Here is a 24,127-nt window from a genome sequence, read left to right as displayed (position 1 = left end):
TATATATATATATATATATATATATATATATATATATATATATTGCAAGAAAATGTAGCTGACCAGTAAGATTTCCATTAATTTGCTAATCCAAAGTGATGTTTGGACAGGATGCAAAACAGTGCGGCGCTAACTGCATTACAGCAAATAAACTAAGCTGCGTATCATTACCAAATGCTGCTAGCATATGTTATGTTGCACATGGCTGCAATCGAGTGCGACCATGTGCACTAAATTGCTTGCAAAGTAGTTGTCCTACCAGCAAAGCAGGCCTTGATATTGATACACTTCGGCGGACCCGTAAGAGATGCCTTTTTTTAGGTATTACTGTCGTCTCGTGGGAAATTCTGGATATTACCTCATAGCTAGAAAAAAAAAAGCTCAATACTTACAGGACTTTACTGCACGCTGGTCCAGACCAGAAACAAGCGGTGCGTGGCATCGGCCCGGCACAGATTCTATTCAGAACATGAATATCTCTCTGCTATACATGAAGCCTTCTTGAAAGCAGAAAACGGCGAAAGCGGCTGATGTTCACAGTCTGACAGAGGTTGAGCTATTTTACAAGAATAGGCAAATGTTTTAGCCTCTGGTTGTGCAAAGCTCGTAGTGCCATACCCAGATAGGCTCACAGCTGTGACTGCTGCAAAAAAGGTGTTGTCTCTATCCCAGATGCACGCCACAACTGAGATATTTGTTCTAAATGTGAAAACGTCTTCGCAATGAAGTGTTTTGTGCTGCAAGTCATGTACAATCTCAATTAAACACAGTGACGTTTTCACGGTTCTGACAGGATAGAATGTGAAAAGGTTCAAGAGGTATAAATACCTTCGCAAGACGCTAAATATGTGAGTCTTGGCTCTGTCTTCCTTGATAATCGCGGAGTTTATTTAAAAAAAACAAAACAAAAAAAAACTTAAAAACGCTGCAAGGAGCCAGAAAAAGAAAGAGTCTTTTCCATTAACAAGAGTGTCTGCTGAAATGTGGAGTGGTGCCTCTGCATCTGTCAGTAGCTCAGCAGATGGGGGTCATCGTCTCATATTTGTGGCTCATGGTGTTTCCCAACAGCGATTTAGCTTTTTAGCAATTGTCAGAATCCTATTCTGTGGCCAAAATAGACTTTATACAGGAGGCCATGGTGGCGTAATGGGGAGGGGGGCTTTAAAATATACATTAAATACATTATACGTCCAAATACTGACGGAGAAACACCAGTATCTGTAAAAAAAAAAAAATTATGAATGCAAGTAGCTCCCATTTTCAGCCAGTAATTACTGAGAATGCTTTTCTCTCTGAGTGAGATGAAGTTGCTTTCACCTCGCTGATAGTTTATTGCTGCTGACTGGCCATGCTAAAAAACCTGCTTGGAGCTGCAAAAAAAAAAATAAAAAAAAATTATATTCTTGTTTGCTCAACACAGCCCCGGGTTTTCTGTGCGTGAATTATTTCTCACAAAGCCTTTTGCAGACTTGATTCTGCATGGCCCAAGACGTGGCCACAAACACAGAATAAGTTTAAAGGTTATCAACCCTTTTTTAGGCAGATTTAAAGTTGCAGTGGAATAGGGCGGCATAAGTGAATGTCTTTATTTTTTATAAACTATATATCAAACGGGAATTGTATTACACTTTTGTTTGGTGCCCTTATTTCCACATTAATGACACTTTAGAAATAAGATTGAATTAGTTTCATAGGTATGGGCTAAATGACGATTAGATGTAAGATTTTCCTACCATCATTGTCTACTGGGCCTCAGAAAAGTATTCATACCCATTCAGGTGGCCGTTCACAGATGGTCTCGACTGAATGTGATGGAGCTGTGGCTTTATAAAGAGGAAAAAAGCCAATATTTCCGTCTCCAGATGTGCAAAGCTGGTCGACTACCTGCAGACTGTAACAACAGACAAAAAATGAACTAATGTTGCCTTTGTCTCCCATCTAGGTTTTTCTTCCACACCATGGTTTGTGCACAACTCTGCGTTGGTCTTTGAAATAAGTCCGTGGTTGGAAAATGACAGACACACTGCAAAAACGGATCTAAAAATAAGTAAAATGTTCTTAAAATTTGTGATTTTGTCCTAGATTTGAGCAGGAAAATAAGATTATCTGCCAATGGAATGAGTATTTTGGCCCCTAAAATAAGATAATTAGACATCCTGCACTTGAAATAAGATGATGGAGATGAAATGTTCCTATTTTATGTGGAAAAATCTTATTCTATTGGCAGATCATCTTATTTACCTGCTCAAATCAAGGAAAAATACACAAATTTTAAGAATATATTACTTATTTTTAGTTCTGTTTTTGCAGTGCATGAAAAGGTTTTGAGAGTCTGAATACTTGTGCCAAATGTGGTTGGATGAACTCAACCAAGTCAGGTCAATGAAGCCTGACATTTGGCAGGTGTACAGCGCTGGAAGTTTCTTCAGATCCCCCTCCTGAAGCCCACACAATGTTGGAAACAATATGAGAACAGGAGCTGATTGATCAAACCGAGCATGGATCCAAAGCGGCATCGATCCGGGGTTTGGCTCAGTCTCAGGAAGCACAAACAAGGTTTTCTCATGCGCCCAACCTTAAGAAGACGCTCTGTGGATTTAGCTAAGTCGTGCTGCTCATCCCTTTTCACTAACCAGCTAATTTAAACAAGGATGATGAGCTATTTGATCCCCGCCGTCTTACTTCACCTTCACCTTGTTAGAAGATCCCCTTCAGATGAATACGTGGACAGCAGAACTGGTTAAAAAAGACCCATTTTAAGGCTATTGCTGGTCCTTCCTCTCTACATCCTGGTGTCAGCATGTCTTCACTTTCTCTTCCAATCCCTTCGTTTTTTTTATTTTTTTATTATTTCGCTCTCTGCCGTGCTCCACTTCTCTCCGTTTTGCTCCCATTGTTTTTTTTTTCAGTCTTTTCGCCCCGTTCTAAGTCACCCTGTCATATCTCCTCATTGCTCTCATCTATCTATATATGCTTATTTCTGCCGTGTCCTTCGTTCACCTCTTACTCTCCGCTTGCCTCTCTCTCATTCCCTCTTCCCTCGGTTTTCCCCTGTGCTTATTCCCCGTCTCTCTCCATACCTCTCCGACTCACTCCGTCTTTCTCTTTCTTGGCAAATCATTATTCTTTCTCTTTTGTCAGCAGTGATGCTGCTTGCCCTTTTCAGCGAGCCGAGCCCCCCCCAACCCCCCCCTCCTCCCTCCACCGCTAACCCCACGCTCCTCTGTCTTTCTCACTGCGCTGCTCCTGTGGCAGGGTGGGGCGGCGGGCTTGGCGCCTCGGTGTTGCTGCTGCAGACACTCTGCTGGGATATGATGGGGGGCGGTGGTGGTGGTGGGGGGGGGGGTTGAGCTAGCTGGTGGAGGATAAGAACAAGGAGGGAGATGGCCTAAGCTTTGAGCTAACCAAGTTTGACAGGCACCAGAGGAACGGTAGGTTTGGAGGAGGTGGTTGGAAGGAGGGGGTCTTGATTGGAGTGGGCGCTCAAAATCCCCCACAAACGCTCAGGCTTTCACAATAAAGGCGGGATGTTTGTAAAAACTAAAGGTTAAGGAGCTTGTTTGTGCTAAGACTGCTGGCAGGGGGGGGGGGTTCTCAAATCCCCAAGCATCACTCCAAGCCTTCCCACCGACCCTCTCCCCACTTATCTCAAAGATTTTAAGTGATTTGTCCGCCTAACCTTAAATAGCCGGCCGTGGCGGGACGGCTGAATAAGAATCAAAGCGACTATTAAATCTATTAAAGCAGGTGGCTAAATATTTCCTGGAGGATCATTCAAGCCCCACCTAAAATACACTGCAAAAACAGAACTAAAAATAAGTAATATATTCTTAAAATTTGTGTATTTTTCCTTGATTTGAGCAGGTAAATAAGATGATCTGCCAATAGAACAAGATTGTTCCACATAAAATAGGAACATTTCATCTCCATCATCTTATTTCAAGTGCAGGATGTCTAATTGTCTATTTTAGGGGCCAAAATACTCATTCCATTGGCAGATAATCCTATTTACCTGCTCAAATCTAGGACAAAAACACAAATTTTAAGAACATTTTACTTATTTGTAGATACGTTTTTGCAGTGTACAATTAAAGTCAGATCTTTCCATAAAATGTACAAAAAGACAAATGAGCATTATGTTCCTCATTATCTGACAATGAATCAATCAAAAGCCTTTCTGTTTTATGTCAGTTAAGAAATTAGACAGTTTTTATATATATTAGTCAAAGGCCAGAATAATTAATAACTTTAATTTTCTTCCAAATCAGACATTTACATACATTTTCTTATATTTTATTGCTAGTATTTGGTAGAATGTGACTTGGGTCAATTGTTTTTTATTTTTTTTTTTCCAGAAACTTGTCATAATAGTTTGCTGGGAATTTAGTCTGTCCCTCCTGAGAGAACTGATGCGACTCTGTCAGGTTTGTAGGCTCACTCTGCCCACAAATTTTCTAGGGCACCGAGATAAGCGCTTTGTGATGGCCACTGTAAAACATTGACTTAATAGCCCGCCTAATTTAGCACTATCCTTTGTCCCTTTGGAGGACCTTCTTGTGCCCAAGTTGTAACTTCTTGGCTCATGTCTTGAAATTTTGCTTCCTGAGTTCCTGAGTGCATTTGCACTCTAACGGAGTGGCCTTTCAGCTCGTGTCAGTGTAAGACTTATTTCACTGTGGGTAATGTCACCCTGGCACCAGATTAGCCAGCATCGTTTACAGCGTTGTTTGCATTTGTTCCGCCGTTGACGCGGATTCTTCTCACCAACATACTTTTATCTGGCAAAAAGGAAAAATTGAAACAGAAGTGCAAAACGTTGTTTTTTTTTGCCAGTGCTGAAGTTCGCCGTCCTCACCACCGTTTGCTTCAGGCCCGGATCTTTCATGGATTCGGGGTCTCAGGAGTCCGGCTCTGGCTCAAACCGGTCAGGTTGAGCCCTTTAAGCTCCGGAGCAACTAGAATGCTGCTGACTCCGCCGCAAACCTCTCCGTTTACCGCCGTGTTCACTGACGCCAGCTGATCAGCTCGGTTCCTCTGCCTGTTGTGACGTTACCAACCCCAGAATTTGCACAAAGCAGAGCCAGCAAGTTTCCTCCTCGGCGTTCCTTTGAACCGTTCTCTGTTTTAATTAAATCCTTTCTGTGGATATCCGTTCTTTATTACCCATCTGGGTTTTTATCGTCAGTTTACATTTGGTAGTGAAACCGCTGGATGGTATCAATAAAGTCCAAGAAGCTACAAAGATTTATTTTTTTTTTTGCAGAAAACAGAGCCTTTTATTACGCTTCACAAGCCGAAGAAGTGTTGGTTCCAGAATGAAAATGAGCGGATCTGTAATAAGTTGCAATTTTTTTCTCCCCCCCCCCCCCCAATTTCCCTTTGTTAAAGTGAGAAATATCTGGAACAATTTTGCATATTTCACCCCGGAAGGCGGGCTTGGAGTGCAGGGGTAATGGGTGAAAACAGGAAAGAAAAATGGGTGGGGGGGGGGGGGGGGGGGGGTAGGGCTCCTATAGGATCTGGAGGTGGGCAGAAGGGCAGAGACGTACACACTTACCCAGGGGGATGGGTGGTAATCCGGGGGGTGTACAGCTGGGCATAGATGGATGGTGTGGGGGAGGTTGCTCTGTGTGTGTCCGGATGGTTGGGTTTGTGGGAAGATGTCCTGTATTTCTCTAAAAGGTGGCATGTTTGATGTATCCAAACGGATCCAGCGTGTTTTCAGTACAGTTTTATAAATGTAACATGATATAAATGCCCCCCCACACTCTTTAAGCGCTGTTTGTAAGACAGACGTGTGCATGTTATCATTTGTATCTTTTATGAGGATCTGTGTGTGCTTACAGTAATGGGGAGGAGGAGGAAGGGCGGCAGGGTAGGGCGGGGCAAGGGTTGGGGGGGGGGGGGGTGTGTGGGGGGGGGGGGGGGGTGCATCCTTGCAGTAAGTGTGAGAAGATGCTTCTGTATGTGCGTAATGGACTGTATCATTCCACGGCGTATCAAACCGTACACCGTTGGCTGACTTTCCCATCAAATGTGTACAGCATCCGCAGCATCGTGACACATGACTGTGTCTGCCGCGCACAATTCCCCGCAGCTACGCAAAGAAAAAAAAAAAAAACACACACACACACAGCAAGCACACACCCACATGCAGATAAAACACAATCTCATAAATCACGCAGGTGCACATACTTTGCCCCGCAAACGGGTGCACAAATAGATAAATTCCTCCCGGCAAAACAAATAACTGTGCTTGAACTCAAACACGCGCGCGCGCGGGGCGCACCCGTGCGCGCGCGCGCGCGCACAGGCAAATCCACGCTGATAATAAGCTTCTGGAGGCTGGCACACATGCACGCACACAGACCCGGAGAGTCGCTCAAACCCAGATAATTACCTCCCCGCAAAGCAACAGCTACAATCCTCCACAGCAAAAGCTCCGAAAACAATATAAAAAAAATAAATAAATAAATAAATAAAAAATCTCCAAATGTAGGCCTGCGGGGACTGACATACACAGAGAGATGTGTATTACAATAAATAAAGTTCATTAACCTGAGTTAATTAGCGGCAGAACTGCAAAGCCACCCTGGGAGGACAAAAAAGAAGGAGGGAAAGAGGGAAGGAGGGGATGGGAAGAAATAAACGAGTTGGTGAGGAGCAGAGGAGGAGGATCGACAGAAGGGCGAAGAGGTGAGGGAGGACGGGAGGAAGCCGAGGAGGAGATCAGGGCAGATGGAGCCAAGGAGGGGGGGGGGGGGGGGGGGGGGGGGGGGGGGGGGGGGATGGAGGGAGACAGATGGAAGGAGAAGGCAGAAGGGGGTGAATATGTTAATTGCCAAGGTGGTTGGAAATATCTCATATCTGTTCTTTTTATTGAGTAGAAGACGGAGTAGTTTTTAATTAAATGAATAGTTCAGATCTGTTGTGCTGAAGCAGATCCAAATCCAAATTTGCGAACATTGCTTATTAGGATTATGTTTTTGTTTTTTTTGTTTTTTTTATCTCCACAATACACCTCAGCCGCAACATAGGCAGGAATATGTGAGAACTGAGTCATTTCAGGAGAGGTTTCTTTATTCTGGCTGTACTTTGGCGCGGCTTCTGCTGATATGAGGTGCCAAGTAAGATTAGAGAGCTCCTAATTCAGGCACCACAGAAAAGACTCCGCTAACCTTATTGCTGTGTGTCAAGACTGCTGTTAAATGACTGCGCTCCAAAGACTCCATGCGCGCTCACACGTCAGCCTCCCCGACGCCATAACTCCAGCTGTTGTGCAGCACAGAATAGCTCTAAAAGCGCGCTTTCTGTGCGGCACCGTTCTAAAGAGATGGCCACGAAGTAAGCAAGAAACAATTTGATAGATTTCTAACTTTTTGTTGTTTGTTCCACTTTTGCAATGATTCAAATTAGACATTTTTTCATGACTAAGGGATATAGTTTTATTGGGAAATGGGATTTATAAACGATCGACTGGCAACCCGACCTATAGGCAACGGATGGCTGATAAAATGAGTCAAATTGATTGATTAATTCTGGTTTATTACAACCGCCTACGGACACATTTCACTGAATTGGTTAGTCAATAAGTCATCTGACCACAGTTTACAATCTACAGCTATCTCTTAAAGAAACACTGGCAAAATTTCAGAGCCCACCCAGTTTTACATTACATTGACTTATGTTTCAGTTTAAATTGATTCTGTTGATCTCTATGGCACCAGTTGAGATTAGTGAAAATATATGTTCTATGTAAGGAAATGCTGCAGACTGCGTCGAACATCTGACTTTCAGCGTTCACTCCTGGACGAGCGTGTGGCCACAATTTTATTTATATAGCACCATTTCATGAAACATGTCATCTCAAGGCACTTTCCAAAGTCAAATTCAATCAGATAATACAGATTGGGTCAGATTATACAAGTAAATGTTTCAACACAAGCGCAATGCGTTGAGGTGCTGATATGCGTTGCTGGCACGAATAAAGGCAACGCCATGTTTCTTTTCTAGGAAACCTGTGGTGCAAAGCGGCCATTTCTGTTGCCGTTAGCATGAATTTATTCAGTTATATTAGCATTGAAGATGACCCAGACACTTTTATATCATCTGTGAGACAAACAAATGTCACAGATGCCAGTATTTTGTGATTACTACATAGCCCCATTAGCCTAGGCTGGCAAAGAACATAGACATATGCATCATTGTCACGTGAATTTTAAGCTTTTTACTTGTAATTCTAACTCTGAAATAGCTTCTGTGGTCAAACATTAAGGGCAACGCATAGTACTAGATCCAAAACAAAGTTTACTTCTTATGGGGACATTTAATTACAACAAATCAAGCACAGAACTCCCACTTCAGTAACGTGACCCTCTTCAAATTTCTGACTAATTACATAATAAATAATAAATACATGCTGAACACCGCAGAAGAAAAGCAAAAGTTCTGACTGATTTGTAGCAAAAGTTCTGACTGATTTGCAGAAGAAGGTGCGAGAGCTCCTAAACAGGAGCTGCAAGAAAATAACGATGTCTGTTGTTCTTTCAGGCCTAGAAGAGTGAACAAATTCCCCTGTTCTTTGGAGGGTGTGTATGCCTTCATTGGAAATGATTTACACTGCCTGAATATTCTTTTACCATGATTTGTGATTTTGTTAAAGCCGTTTTTGTTTGAACACGAAAAGGCTGATTGATTCCAGTTTGCACTCGATCAGTTGACTTTTGAGCATTAGCATGTTGACCTTTTGGAGGAGGCGATCAAATCGGTTTTACAGAAATCCGAAACATTGATTTCAAATTTATTTTTGACCGCCTTAGATAGACTTAGACAAACTTTGTTGTCATTTTGTATGTACAGAATGCATCCAAAATGTAATTTCGTTGCATACAGCTTATGACAATGTAATGAGATTGCAACTGAAATATAATAACAAATATATTACAATATAAAGTGCAGTGTTCATGCCTTGAAGCCTAAGCCTTAGAGAAGCCTAAGCTGGACTAAATCTTTGTCCTTGCAACACATTTTTGGGATTTTTGTTTTCTCCATGAAAATAAATAAAACAGGAATTCTTAGTTTTCTCTAACGGCTCATATTGTTTATGTTGTGTTTCTCGATATTTGATGAGCTTAATGTATTGCTACTCCCCTATTCATGGGGACTGGTGATCGAGTAGTTTTAGAAAACACTGAAATGAAATATGACGTTAGTTTAGTCTTAGTACTCATTGAAAATGGCCATTAGTAGTCAGGAAAGGTTTAATTATATTTCATACTATATAGTCTGAAAGTCCACCCCTTAAAACTACCACAATTACAGAAATGCTAAAGCTCTTTTCCGGTGTTTAAGACCAACATCGGCTCTCAGACGTGTACACGTCCGTGTTCAGATACCAGGTTTTTGTGACGTGCAAAAATGAGACAAATGCAACATCCTAATGCGACTTTGTGAAAGAATCCGCTCTGGTCTGATGAAACCAAGTTTGAACTTTAGACGACATCCAGAGAGGGAACCATGGTGGGGACATCATGGACCTGCGTTACTTTTCTTCTGCTAGAACTTGTGAGGCGGATTAAATCATGAGCAGCTCCAACCGGCAGTCCAATTTAAATAAAAAAAGCTTATAGTCTTGAACGCTGGAAATTTTTTGAGGGTTTCTGTGTTAACATCACAGTGAGGCCAAGCATGCATACAGATCAACAAAAGAAGGATACCAATAAAGGAAAATGAAAGTTCTACAGAAGTAAGTCTGACAGAAAATCTGTGGGGTCAGCCGAGGATGGCGCTGGACCAGTGACGTCCTCAATATCTGATAGATTAGGGCTATTTAGACAGAGCAAGATGAGCAAAATACAAAAATTGCAAAAGCATGTATTGTTTGTGAAAAATCGCAACATCCCTGCTTAATGTTGCATCGATCAGTTCGGTTGCAGTCGGGCCACATTTCCCTTACGCCGATGTTTTATCCGTCGCAGTGTTCCCATCATCCTGTGTGAGCTTTAAGAGCAACATCACAAAAGTCTATACCAGGGCTCAGCGTCACCGATGGGTAAAGTCCGACCGAAACATGCTATTGACATGCAGATCATGAATGCATCATCCCCATCGACATATGACAGCCCGCCAAATATCGAGCGGTTTCCTTGTTTAACTTTTGCACATATTGATATGCCGGCGATGCTTCAATGCACCGTGCAGCTGTAATCGACATGTAATGCACATGTCATGACGTTCAAAGAAAATCAAATAGAGCAAATATATAGTAAGTGCTTTGTCTTTTTCTGGGATAAAGAAGCCTGGACTGAGCTCTTTAGGTAACACATACTCACACTGTTTGAAATCTTCTTATCTAACTCTTAGGAAGAAAAAAAAAAAAACAGAAACAAATAATCCTTTTTTCAAAGTAGAAAGCTTGTTTTTATGTTTTTCTGTCTCTTGACGCTGGAGAGCCCTCAAGCTCCTCGCGCTCCCTCTGTTGTCTCACTCCTCTCCCCTCCATCCTTTTTCACACAGTCCCGCTTTCCCACCTCATTTTGCCACCCAGCCTCCTCTGCATACCCTTATCCATCCATCTTTCCCTGTCTGCCGGCGCCTCCCTGCCTCCTTTTCGTTTGATATCCCAGTCAGTTTTCTGCCTCTGTGTTCTCTCACCTCGTGGCTGGCTATAGGGAGGGTGTAAATTGTGTTGCTTTAAATACCCGTGTCGTCCTCTGGCTTTACAGCTTTGGTTGGAGATGAAGAAGTGGGATGTGGAGGAGAGAAGAAAAGAAGCCGGCGTTGAACTTGACGTCTGCGAAGGATGGAGAGGTTGCGCTTCTTATTTTTGCAGCTGGAGCGTTTAGCCGGACTTAACCGTTTAAACCGCGGCTGAACTTCCTTCGACTCCCGTAACTTCGCTGTTTGGGATCCTCAAATAAACAGAACAGCTCTTTTCATACCCCAGGCTTATTGAGGTCATATTCTGGCGGCGAGGGTGTCTTTAACATTTCTGTGAACCACTTTGGTACAGCGGATGGCTTGGGCGCACCCCATTGCACTTACGCATCTTAAACTTTGCAGAAACCAAGGAAACTTTTTTTTAAAATAACCTAAAAATCTGTGTGACTCCCACTTAAAACCCGATCCTGCTAACTCCACCCATCTCATCTCATAGGCAATGGGTCAAGTTCATTTAAAATATTGTTCTGAGTTTGATAAATTGTCCTAACGTGATTTAGTTCTACCCACAACGTGCTCCAGTTTAATTAAGCCGTGATTTATTTTTGATTAATTTTGGACCATTAGCGCTAACAAAGTTGCCATCCTCATATGCTGACTACCTTCCCGGTGATTTGTATGCATTGATGGGCCTTCAGATTTAATATGCAGAGGGCCATTTCATCATCTTTAAATTATTTCAGGTTTTATGAGTCCTTTAAGGGAGATTAACCTTTTATTTATTAGCGTACATTAATTGAAAAAAAAAAAAAAAACGTCAGTGTGGCAGGCTGCAGTCTGATCTTTGGGTGACGAGTGCAGCTGAAGTCGGTAAAAGTTTAACGCTTTGCTAAATGATGCTGCAGTTAAATGAATGAGATGTAACCACCGATCTCAAATTTTTTGCTTCTCCAACTTTGAATCCATTGCAAGCTAAGATGGATGTGATTTTGGACGAGTCGTCAGTCCATCAGAGGACAACACAGAGACACACAAGACAAATTACCACGCACACACACACACAGCTGAGGGTAAATTAGAGAGACAAATTAACCCAACAGTCATGTTTTTGGATTGTGGGAGGAAACTAGAGTACCCAGAGAGAACCCACGCATTCACAGGGAGAACATGTCGACTCCCCGCGGAAAGACCTCAAGGCCAGGATTTGAACCCAGGACCTTCTTACTACAAGGCAACAGTGCTACCCACTGCCTCTGAGAAAAACAGGTCTATTTCATTTTTACTCACGTTCACAAGCATGTACATAAAAACAGCACACACGCACAAAAAAAAGCCTTGATAAAAGAAGCATCAAAGGAGACTGCGATGACTTTGGAGGAGCTGCACAGCTCCTCAGCTCAAACGGGAGAAATAGTTGACAGGACAAATCGTAGTTATGTGGTTCAAAGATCTGGGTTGTAAAGAAGAGTATCAAGTAGAAATGTGTTGTTTTTTTTTCAAAAGAAAGCCTTAAAAAAATCTATTTAAATTCTATTTCACAAACAATGTTGGTAACACAGCAAACACTGCTCAAATAAAACCAGAACTTTTTGGCGTAAATACAAAATGCAACGTTTGGCGGCACGCTGCGTGTTTCCCTGAATAAACTTTCCTCATAGTGAAATACGTTGTTTTTCTTCATCAGGAGCAGCTGATCAGAGTTAACAGGAAGGCGGATTTATGGAGAAAACCTGTTTAAAACTGCAACACACTTAAAATGCCTCAGTCAAAGTCCAGACCTATACAGCCAAAAAAGAATCCATGGAAATACTGAAAAACTACAAAACTGATATTTAAAGACGCTCCGATTTTCAACTATTTTGCAAAGAAGGGAAACTATTTTAATCTCTGAATGAGCAAAGGTGGCAAAGACTACACGTTGACTCGAGGGGTAGTGAATACCAATGCAAACCACCAAATTTCAGATTTCTATTTGTGGATAAAATGTCAAGCCATGTGTAATTTGCAATAGAATCCATTGCAAATTTGTGACAAAGTCTGGAAAACCTCAATGGTTTTACAGGTCGCTTTTTTACAATCATAGCATAACTTCAGACAAAAATAAACTCTAAGAAGAGAAATGTTGGCCTCGAGTAAACATACAGACTTGATTAAATGATGATGCAAGCTAAAGCTGACAGTCCCCTCATTATACATAAACGTGATGTGGAGAATAATCTTGAAACGTGTTCTAAAAGCGTAGCTTCTTGTGAATGTGTCGCTAAAGGCTGTTCCTTTTTTTTTTTTTTTTCGGAGGGGGGAACAAATGTCACATACAGGTTATTCTGGGAAGGAACAGTCAGCAGCTACCAAAGGCACAACATAGGTTTGGGTAATTTGTCGGAGCTGGTTGTGGTTGGCCTGATGACTGATGCCCTGGGACAGCCAATTTGCTCAAAGTGTCCATGCCAAGTCGAGAAGCTGATGCGATCAGCCACAAGAATTAGTCCAGGATGCTATTAAAGGAGACACTAATCCACGGGGCACTTGACCACAAATTCAGGCCTTAGCCATCACGCTGCTTCTGTAAACTTAGCACAAGGTCAAAGCTGCCTTAAAAAGGCGCCGACTCCCTGACACGTGGGGCTTCTGGTGTCTAAGAGTCTTCTGAATCCCGTCGGCAAGCAGGAGCCATAACTCACGAGCTGCTATCACTCTCCATCCTCATAACCCAGAGGCAATGCTAAAGTTTTTTTTTTTTTCCCGCCGTCTCCTAATAATTGATGTGTTCTGATGCTGAACCCGTCTTCCATCTTTAAAAGATGTCCGAAGTTCCTGCAGGCATCTCCCGGCTCATGTTCCGCAAATGTGTGTTTTTGATGCTACATGTAGTCGGTTTTCTCACCTCCTCTTCTCCATCCTCACTTCGTGGGCCCCTCCCCGTCCTCTTTCATGTCTTGATGGGAGTTATGCCGGAGCGCATTTAAGCAGATGTTCTTCCCCTGGAATAAAAAAAATAAATAAATAAAAAAAAAATTCAATTCCACCGGTCGTGCGCGGCTGTGATAACACCCCACGCTCCGTATAAACCTGTCTCCTGCTTGACAATTTGGTTCCAATTAAACTATTTATACACGCCGTATTTAAGGGGTGAGAAGACCGCTCGAGGCGTATCCTCTTATGAGATGCTCCCTCTTTTGACTTGGTCTTTTTTCTTCCGTCACGCCGTCTTTTTATTTTTTATTTTTTTTGTTTTGTTTTGCCCGAGCGCCCTTGCGATTTGAAGCGCGTAACGTGTCGGCGTACGGTCGACTGCGCGCGTGCGGCCTCCACACCCGGACACGGGAAAAGGTGCCTCGGTGGTTACGTTCCTCATTACTCACTCTAAATGGGGGGGGGGCCTGCGTATTTCACTAATATCTCTTGCTCTGATTCACAAAATCATTTGCCGCCCTCGCTAAACGCGGTGTAGAATTAGCCTGCACCATCAACCGTTATCAAGGGAGCACTGTTAAATACCATAATTTCAGCCAATTTGAATACTGTTACACACCCCGACGGTTCACTCATCAGTGGGGTTTTTCCGTTTCAGCTCTGGCCCTCAGAACCCTTTCATTATAGGGGGGGGTAGGGGGGTCATTTGTATTCACAGTCTTGTTTCCCCTCCGCCTTCCCCTTCCTATAATGTCGGAGCCCCTCCTGCAACCGCTGATACATATGCACGCCTTTAAAAACCTGACGCAGATATCGACCAGAAGGGTTAAAAATCCATTAGCGGTATGAATGTGTCCTGTTGTTGTTTTTGACCTGTGGAGACCCAACGTCCGCCACAGTCTCTTCATCTTTGCAAGTCCCCCAGGTCGCGCGGGCTCTGGGTGCCACTGACTCATTGCTCCTACATCGGCCTCGCAGACATACAACCAGATAACCATTTGTCAGCTTCTTTTCTTTTTTCTTTTTCTTTTTTTTTTGTCCCCCCCTGACAAGATGTCAGCGTGCGCCCGTTGTGTCTGTGCTCTCCAAAAAGACGGATAGAGATGTATAGATAATCTGACAAGCAGAGAAAGACATGGGCGGCGGGAGACGGAGAGAAAGAGAAGGGGAGGGATGCGAGTTAGGCGGCTTGTGGGTTTATCTGATTTGGCTGCTGCTGCGTGGTGCTACGGTTTTTTTTTTGCCGATTGTGTTTACGTCTACGCGCAGCGTCCTGTCTCTTCCAGGTGCGTCTTGTAACGTTTCTTTTCTTTTCTGCTTCCACCTAAGACGAAGACCCGCTGCAGCCCATGACCTCGGATCAGACGGTGTCCGTCGGCGGCACGGTGACGTTGACCTGCTGGGTGGCGGAGACGGACAACTCTTCGCTGCAGTGGTCCAACACTGCGCAACAGACCCTGTACTTTGGAGAGAAGAGAGGTGAGCGTTGGACGCGGTCTGGTCCGCCTTAGCTGACGCTGTCTGACAAAAGCAGTTGCAGTTTGGTGCAAATAAATACCGTCTAAAGGCAAACATCAGGAGTGCAGGGGCAGCAATTAGCATTCGCTGCTAGCTACAGAATATTTTTTGAAACTAACGTTTGCTTTGGCGTTGATCGATCCAGCATGTCTAGGGAAAACAAGGTTTTCTGCCCCGGCTCAACGAGGTCGATCTGTTCAGCGCTACAGCAGATCTGCGCCGCCTCCTGCGTTTCAGACGAATGGCTACCTTCGTTTTAGCCGCGGCGGTCACATAAACGTAACGTGCCAGATGGATTGTTACTACAGGGGACCAGCTGGGAAGATGGTGCTCAGAAGTTGTTTGAGAATGCTAAGTGGTTTCAAGATGACGTTGGCAGTGCATTGGCCGGACAAATCTGTCCTTCACTCCCTGTCATGGCCTAGCTTCAGCCATTCATGAATCCAGATGGTAGAATCCAACCAAGCAAGTTGGGATAAGGGGAGAAAAATACTTTGTTTTATTGCTTTATAAATAATATAAAAGCCCTTTTTATCTTACTCCCTCAACTGCTAAAGATAAGTTGCACCATTCACAGTAATCTTTAAAGTTTTATATAAAAGATTTCCATCAATCCATCGCAGACAGGTCTGCCATTGAGTTACAGTAAAGTTTTTTGTTTGACTTTAAATGTAGCCAAAAAAAATTTAATAATAATAAAAGAACTGACTGAGAATTTTGAAAACGTGAGCGTCGAAAAGTCCTGCTGTCATTTATTACGCTCGATCTCTGCTGGTAGCTGCCAGCATTGATCGCTGATCGGGAGGAAACTGCTGTGTTTCAGCTACAGACAAATGGCTTGGAATGTGAAAAAAACTTCTTGACAACATAATTTTGTACTTAAGAAGCCATGACATGATTGAAATGTGATTGGACATAAAAAAAATTGTGCACTCAAGAGCAAACAATGTTTTTGACTTAAAAAACATTAAATGGGACATATGCAGAATTTACTTTTTTAGCACCTAAATACAGTTTGCTGAGCACTTGGAGTCTCTAGGAGTGCTGAAGAGTTGAATTCAGTCCCTCCAGATGCTGCATAGATATCTTTCTACTCGGTTTGGGTCATATTTTTCAATTGGTTCAGTTTTCTCTCCTCCCTATTATGTTTTTTTTTTAACTTTTACAGTATTTGCCGCAGAGCTGCTAAACAAGGTCATGGACTTCTAGCCTACAAATTTTGTGAATCTGCCATTTTTATGTTTTTGCTGCAATTTTGTCATCCAAGGCTACGAGAGGATAAGTCAAAATCTTCAGTTGTTGGGTTTATTACCCCAAATAATTAATTACACTGTCCCTCAGCATACTACAAAAATTAGGTGCTTCCTTTGCATTTAAAGAGACAGCACCAAAACGAGCTGCAATGAGAAGCACCTCCAAATGGGGCAAAAGAGGGGCTGAGGGGCAACAATAGCAAGGTATTCAGACCAAAACATTGCAACTCCACTTTAAATAGGCCACAAATGAATGATTTAAATGTGAAAAGGAAGGATTTAAAAGCATGACATGTTCCTTTAAAGACGCTGCTGATGGGTCTGAAAGGGAAAATATGAGGGGAAAAAAATAAAGCTCCCATTCTGTGAAGCTTGAAAGTACTTGAGCTCGTTTATTTAAAGCAAGAAGCATCTCAGGGAGATCTTACACATATAAATGGAGTCCACTAATCGAAAGCATGGTAAGGCAAAGGGGAAAACATCACACTTACGCGCTAGATCTGTACAAATCTAATTTTCAGCCAACAAGTTGCAATTAAGACGCTTGTCGCTACACTAATGTCGAACAAGTCGCAAACAACCACTTTGAACATAAAAGGGTCAGAAGCTTTGTTGAGGCGAAGAAGTTTCACACAAAGACTCTGAGCAGCCGAGAAAGCAAACAGGGGATTTGGTATTATTGCCGGGGAGCCAAAAGCGCTCGATAAATGCAACAAAAGAAAACACAAGGCCCAAACAAAACAAGGAGTCTGACGAATTAAAGCACATCAACGTGTCCAATTATAAGAGCCACGCCTCAAGATTTGCTGCCTCATCTCTATGATAAAACACCGTTTGCAACCCGGACGCCTAAAAAAAAAAGGCGATCCATTTATGGTCTCCTTTATTTGTCGTGGGAACCATTTTTATAGCAAAGCAAACAAAAAGACTGAAATAAATGAAAGTAAGTCTCCGTTTTGCAGTCTGTTTAAGTCTGTTCTGGAATACACAACAAGCTGGGCAAGATTGAAGGCAAAAAAAAAAAAAAAGGTTCACAGATGGACGGAAGACGCGATGGTACTGTTGGTGAATTAGAAAGAGGAAGAGAGGACTTGGTGGAGATCGGAAGACTTGGTCGTGCGCTAATTTAGCGCCTAACTATAGAAGCCAAACAATCACAGCGACAAACCCGAGAATAGCTGGGATGGAGCCGACTGCAGACTGGGGAAGTTTTCTCCGCAGAGGGCCGACGCTGTCGCAACAGACGATTTGGAAAACAGTTAGAGGCGACAGAAAAAAAAGGGAGGGAGGGAGAGGAGGACAAATTGATGGACCGGCAAGTTGTTACTCCTGCGAGAAGTTCCGCTACGGAGGCAAAAAGAGAAGCTGTCTTTGCTCTGATGCAACACTTAAACTTGGACCTCTGCTTTGAGTCGAATGGAGAGGGGGGGGGGGGGGGGGGGATTGCAGGAGAAAGTGGAATTAGAACATATAAAGAGAAAGAAAGGAAGAGGGAGAAAAGGAGGAAGATGTCCCTTCAAAACAGCCCACCCTCCTGGTGCGGCGCAGCAACACGCACGGCTCCTCCTGTAAGACGGAGCTGCGCTAAACGAGAAGTGGAGGATGGAAACAAGTTACGCTTTATTTGTTCCTCTGTTCAGGCTGCAGCAGAGGCAGAGATGGGAAAGATGTTCTGTGGGGGGAAAAAATGGGTGAATAACAGCAGTGTGAGTAGGTAAATGTAAATATGAAAAAAGAGGGCAATTATTAATAGAAAAGTTGGAGAAAAAAAAAACAATTATACAGGAAAGCGTGGGGTGCGATGAGATGGAGGGTGAAAATGTGTAAAGGGTCTCAAAATAGATTTACCTGATGTTGCAGGGACCTACTCTCACTCTGAGAAATGCTGAAAAAACGTTTCATTTCTGTACATTTATTCAGTGCTAAAAAATTGCCGATTTCTTAAATAACAGTTTTTTTTAATAAAACACAACACAGTTAGTGCTCCCCAAAATAATTTTTTGAGCATATTAGCATTTTCAAAATTATACTATACCTTTTTGAATATGTGTAGAGGGCCCAGGGCCTTTTAATCAGTAATCCACACCTTTGTGTTTCCTTGGGGTAAAAACAGGACACAACACAGAGGTCCGTTTCTTCAAAATGGGTATAAGAAGAAAACATGAAAACAATCTTTAACGTTCCGGATATAGCTACAAGAAAATAACTATTTGTGAAAATGTACTCTGTACACTGTCCATTCATGCATGCTCAGTATGAGGGATTGCTGCAAAGCCATCAACAATGCAGACGACTGTCCACTGTGGCTCTACGCTCTTTTAGGAGGAGTGAATGCTGCTTGGAGAGACTTGATGCAATCTGCTGGAAAGAGGAAACTTTTTGTATGATTTGATTGAATTTGACTTTTAAAAGTGGCTTGATATGACATGTATCATGAATTGGCGCTATATTAATACAATTTTATTGAAAATTTAATTGAATTTACTACGTGAGGAATTACAAAAATGGGAATGTGACGAAAACACCGAGATTGGAACCCACGTTTATTTTGCCACCAAGCACAGGATGATGGAGAAAAAAAAAAATCACCAAAGCTGATTAAAGAATTGCTGAAATTCCTTTTCGGTGAGAGATTTTGCAATTGCAGAAAACAGTTAATTTGAAGCCTTTTTATTTGGGTGTATATGAGGTGTTAAAATGCCACCGTATTCATGCAGCATTTTGCATACACGATAAAAAGAAGCAGTGATGGACAGACGGTCAAGTTAGGAACAGTTTGTTAGTGCTGTGAGAATATAGCCACTGGCTAGCATTAGCCGCTAACAACGCCGTGGTCTCCTGCTGGCACTAATGTTTCACTGTTTTAATTTGTCTGGACTGCATTTCATAATCCAAAACACTTGGACTGATCACACCTGAACTGAGTAGCCTTGCCCTGAATAGAGATTCCTTAACGCATACTCTAATATTTATAAAACCCTTATTCTGTGAAGACATCCCAGTCTTAGATCAAATTATGTTAAAAAGGAGAGGCTTCCAAGATAATTTCCGGTTCATATACGAGCAGGCACAATCACCTAGCAACACTTTTAAAAAGACTTCAGCATATTGATATTTTTGAAGAATCTAAGACTTTTTTTTTTTTTCACCCAATTAATCATTCAGTATTGAAACTATGCTAAAGGCAAAAAACAAACCAAAAGGAATGTAAAATGATGTGTCCAGACTTTAAACTGAACCTGTATTAAGGTCCTGAAACTGGATACCTCACCGAATCTTCCTTCCTCACAGTTTGGACTTTATTGGTTTTCCTGTCTGCAAGCTAAAAGAAACACATTATCTGGATGCACATATCTAAAATCTAATAATATTTCCTTTTTCTAATCTGCTACTTGAATTCTAGAGGGATTCCCTTATTTATTTATTAATTTATTTTTTTAGCTTTTCTTGTTTGGAGCTAAAGAAGTTTTGTCTTTGCCTTAACAGTGATTGCTTCTTTAGTTTCTGGTGCAAACAAGGTGTTGTAGGACTTTTCTTTTTTTATATAGTTTTTATATAGTTTTTTATAAAAGTTGTGAAACTAAATCCTGACAGTAAGATTAAGTAAGACATTTAAAAGAAATAGCTAAAAGTAAAAAAAAAAAAAAGCTCAGTAGAGCTGTTGTAAAAATTCTGAGCTTAATTGATTATATTCATAAATCTGAAGATTGTGTTTCCACGGTCGTGTCATAAACTGTGTTGCTTACCTAAATGATGTGAGAGGGTTCTCCTCCAGTTGCTGGACTACTGGAGGATCTCCACTCACTTCAAAAGGTAGAACGTGAATACAATTAAAGAAATCAGAACAATAGAGCATTCACTTTCAACACTTCTACAGCAGTTATGGTTCACAATTTCCTGCAAACTTCGTGATCACAGCTGTGAGCATGCAGGAGAGAAAGACTATGAGTTTCTGTCCAAACCCCCCCAAAAAAACTTGATAACTGACCAACAATCAATTCTTCTTCTATTACAATTTCTGCTACCAGAATCACAGTAGTCCAGGCACCCATGTTTGCTCGCTTACAGCAGAAAGAACTTCTGCCGGGTTTACAAGATGGTGTTCTCCAGCATAGCTTAGTATTATTTCACAGCAGTTACACTTTGCAGCGGACTTGAAGCTTAACTTAAATATGTAACATCCACATAGTGGATGTTATAGACTCAGACCTGAATGTTCAGAGACACATCAAGAGAGTTACTAGTCAGCCTTCTATCAGAACATTTCCAGGATTAAGGGGCTGGTGTCTCAGCAGGATCTGGAAAAACTAATCCATGCGTTTATCTTTAGTAGAATTGATTACTGCAACGGTGTTTTCACAGGTCTGCCTAAAACGTGGATCAGACAGCTGCAGCTGATCAAGAACGCTGCTGCCCGCGTCCTCACTAAGACTAAGAAAGGAGAGCACATCACCCCAGTTCTAAAGTCCTTACACTGGCTCCCTGTATCTCAGAGAATAGACTTTAAAATACTTGTGTTAGTTTATAAATCCCTGAATGGCTTAGCACCTAAATACATCACAGACTTGTTATCAGTGTATCAACACTCCAGACCACTCAGGTCTTCTGGGTCCAGCCTAGAACCAGAACCAGAACCAGAACCAGAACCAGACATGGAGAAGCAGCATTTAGTTCCTATGCTCCACTTATCTGGAACAAACTTCCAGAAAACTGTAAAAGTGCTGAAAGCCTGAGATCCTTTAAATCAAGATTAAAAACACGTTTGTTTAGGATTGCCTTTGACTGTTCTAGTTAAACTGTTTTACTGAAACACAATTAGTTCAACTTTGTTGTCCAACTGTTTTTAAAATCATTTATATTTTAGTTTCCATTCTCCTATATTTTATTTTTTAGAGGCAACCGGACTTTCACTTTGTTCTTTCTGAAAACGTTTCGACACCTACACAGGAGTCTTTGTCAGTTCTGGTGTTTCACACTTGAGCAACCTGCAGTTGGAGCTCTGCTGTTTTTAAGAACATGGAGGCCCATCCTCCTCGGCATATTCTCAGTCAGATGCAAATCAATCACCCACCATCACTGTCCTGGGTCGTTAGAAGCTATTGCTTGGTGTGAGTGGAGTACTTGGTCACCTGAATCATGATGAGACGCTGATGTAATCTTTTAGGAACGTGTTGGAGTACCGAGCTGGAAATACTGGGGAGTTGGAATCTTAATCCTTCCCCTCTGTTCAGTGATGGCGTTTCTCTTTTGACCAACATGGCTTCTTTCACCCCTCTTTCAAACCATCTGTTCTCCATGTCCAAAATCTGGACATCATTGTCGTCAAAAGAGTGTCTTTTGTTCTTGAGGTGCAGGTGGACTGCTGAATCTTTCCCCGAGCTGCTGGCCCTCCTGTGCTGCTCCATGTGTTTATGTAGCTGTAGTTTAGTTTCTTCAATGTAGGAGTCTGAACAGTCCTCGCTGCATTGGACCTCTGCAAACGACTGAAAGCTTGACTTAAATATGTAACAGCCACACATTTTTAATATTCAAAGCATTTGCGATTACGATAGTGTTTCTTTTAATTGCTATTCCAGAACATAAACAGCATAAAACTGCACAGTGTTTATCTTACTGTAAAATTACTGGTTTATGTTCCTAAATCTTGGCTTTAAGGAAAGCACTCTCTCTTCCTCCGCCGACGGTAGAAGCAGATCTCCATGCTGCTTTTAATTTATGTGATTGATATTTCCGCTAAGGTCTGCTCTCTTTCACTTCCTTTCATTTTTGAACTTCATTTATGCATTTTGGTAACTTGCCAAAGAAAAGAGTAGCGATAACCCAGTCTTCAAACATAAAGTCAAACTGACTAATCCGCCACTGGTCTAATTTCTCCAATTTTGGCCCGGTTCCTAAAGGGGAAACGACAAAAGTAAAAGAACGGCTCCGGAAAACCACCCGGCTGCCTGAAAAAAGGTTTTTGGACCTTTTTTTAGTAAAGTTAACAGGACTATTCTGCTTGTTGCTACACTGAATCAATGTTTTTTTTTAAGGCAGGAAAAGTCCAGCAGAATCAGCCACATCAAACGAACTTACAAACAAAAAAATTTTTTTAGCTCCAAAAACTAAGTCCTGACGGAGTAACAAGTTGAACTGAAGATTCCTCTTTCGCTCCACTTTCGGAAATGATAAATTGAGACGAAGCAGCAAGTCATCGCCGCTGGCCCGAGCGGCAGAGCCCAGACACCTCGTCTCATAGCTGAGACAGCAGGACACAGAAGAGGCGAGAGTATAAAGGATACACCAGAGCCGGAATGAAAAGGAAAGATAATAAAAGACTTGATTGAAGAGGGGCTGAAGAGGAGAAGGAGATGGGAAATGGGGAAAAATCAGAACTCCTTGCCGTCTGGTTCCAGCACAGCTCAGCGTGTGCTGGGCTTTGGAGCAGAGGGGAGGTAATAAGTGGCCTAACAGTTTTGGGGAGAGATAGCAGAACAAAATGATGAGGGGAACTTCTTCACAGTGACAGTCCAGTATAGGAACTAAGAGATGAAGGAGAGAGAAAGGAATCATCACGAACTGAAGGACGGGTGATTATTTTACTTATTACAATCATTTTATGCCACCAAGTAGCTGGATTTAAAAAAAAAAATACATAATCTTTATATGAATATTAACCCGGCTAAGAGAGTACTATGTCATTAAACTGAGCTTAACAAGAGAACAAGGGGTAAAAAAAAGAGGAGCTTCAAAAACCGAGAAGATATCAAAGAAGGAGAAAAAAAAAAGGAAAAGAAAAAGACCTTGGATTTATCAGATAATAAAAACGCACCATTCCCTCAAATAATGTGAAATATGATGAAATATCTTCACCAGTGTCGTGATATATGAAATGTTGATCTTGCCGACAAAATTACGGGGCCACATCGATTCAATCTAATTCTCGGCGGCCCGGGCAAAGCCCCCACAACCCTTATCAGGCAAACAAAGCTTTTGATATCAGTCAAATTTAACCCTGCTTTGCACATGCGAGAGGTAGCCCGGCTCACAGAGGCGGCGAGAAGGGAACAGCATGCGGCCACATTTAAGAAATCTTTTCATAAAGCTGCATGTGAGTGACTAGAAAGACAAAAAAAAATAGTTAAAAGAACAAAAGCAGAGGAAAGCAGTCTGGTTCCAGTGGAGCAGAGCTAATGAGAGTTCTGCAACTATAACGGAGATAAAGATGAAGCAAAACAGGAAATTAATTGTTAAGGGACATAAAGCCCAGCTGAGTTTATTAAAGCCGATGCAATGACCAAAAAAAGAAAAAAAAAGAAAGCCTCTTTTCTTTATTTCTTTATTTTTAGTTGATCCTGTCTTGTTTTAACACAGGTTCCGCACAAGAATAGTGTCGCTCCTTGGCAGAAATGAATGATATGATAACTGTGGCCAACGTAGGATGATTTAATACACTTTAAGGCCTTAATTCTGGATAATTTCTTTTAAGACCCTTTTAAGGACCCAGGGATACCCTGGAGGAAAGACGTGTGAGTGGATAGATGGGTAGATGAGATGAGAAAAACAGGCCTGCTAATAGATGAGATTAGACAGCTGGGAAAGCATGAAAACAGATGGGTTCCTGCATTAATACTGCAGGACCAAAAGCACAGGAGACACCGAGACAAAGAGGTGAGTAAAAACAGGTGGAGAAGTCAGAGCTGAAGGAGGGAGTATGCTACATAGATGGGGACGTTTATTTTCCCTCTTTAGACGAACCTCGTTTTTGCCTTTTTTGTCAAACTTTGTCTGATCATCCCAAAACA

General features: G+C 42.1%; 1 protein-coding gene across 3 annotated transcripts in view; it reads left to right on the top strand.

Annotated features, from left to right (window-relative positions):
• cadm3 (cell adhesion molecule 3) overlaps positions 1-24,127 on the top strand; it is a 171,224-nt gene that overhangs the window by 47,436 nt on the left and 99,661 nt on the right. For all 3 annotated transcript variants that reach the window (XM_036138591.1, XM_036138593.1, XM_036138594.1), the window contains exon 3: positions 14,902-15,051. In XM_036138591.1, the coding sequence (XP_035994484.1) occupies positions 14,902-15,051 (150 nt within the window). The remainder of the gene's footprint in view (positions 1-14,901; positions 15,052-24,127) is intronic.

This window comes from Fundulus heteroclitus, chromosome 6, assembly GCF_011125445.2.
Source record: "Fundulus heteroclitus isolate FHET01 chromosome 6, MU-UCD_Fhet_4.1, whole genome shotgun sequence".
NCBI classification, from domain to species: Eukaryota; Metazoa; Chordata; class Actinopteri; order Cyprinodontiformes; family Fundulidae; genus Fundulus; species Fundulus heteroclitus.
The sequence above is the reverse complement of the archived record's forward strand: the minus strand, read 5'-3'. Positions and strand labels throughout refer to the sequence as shown.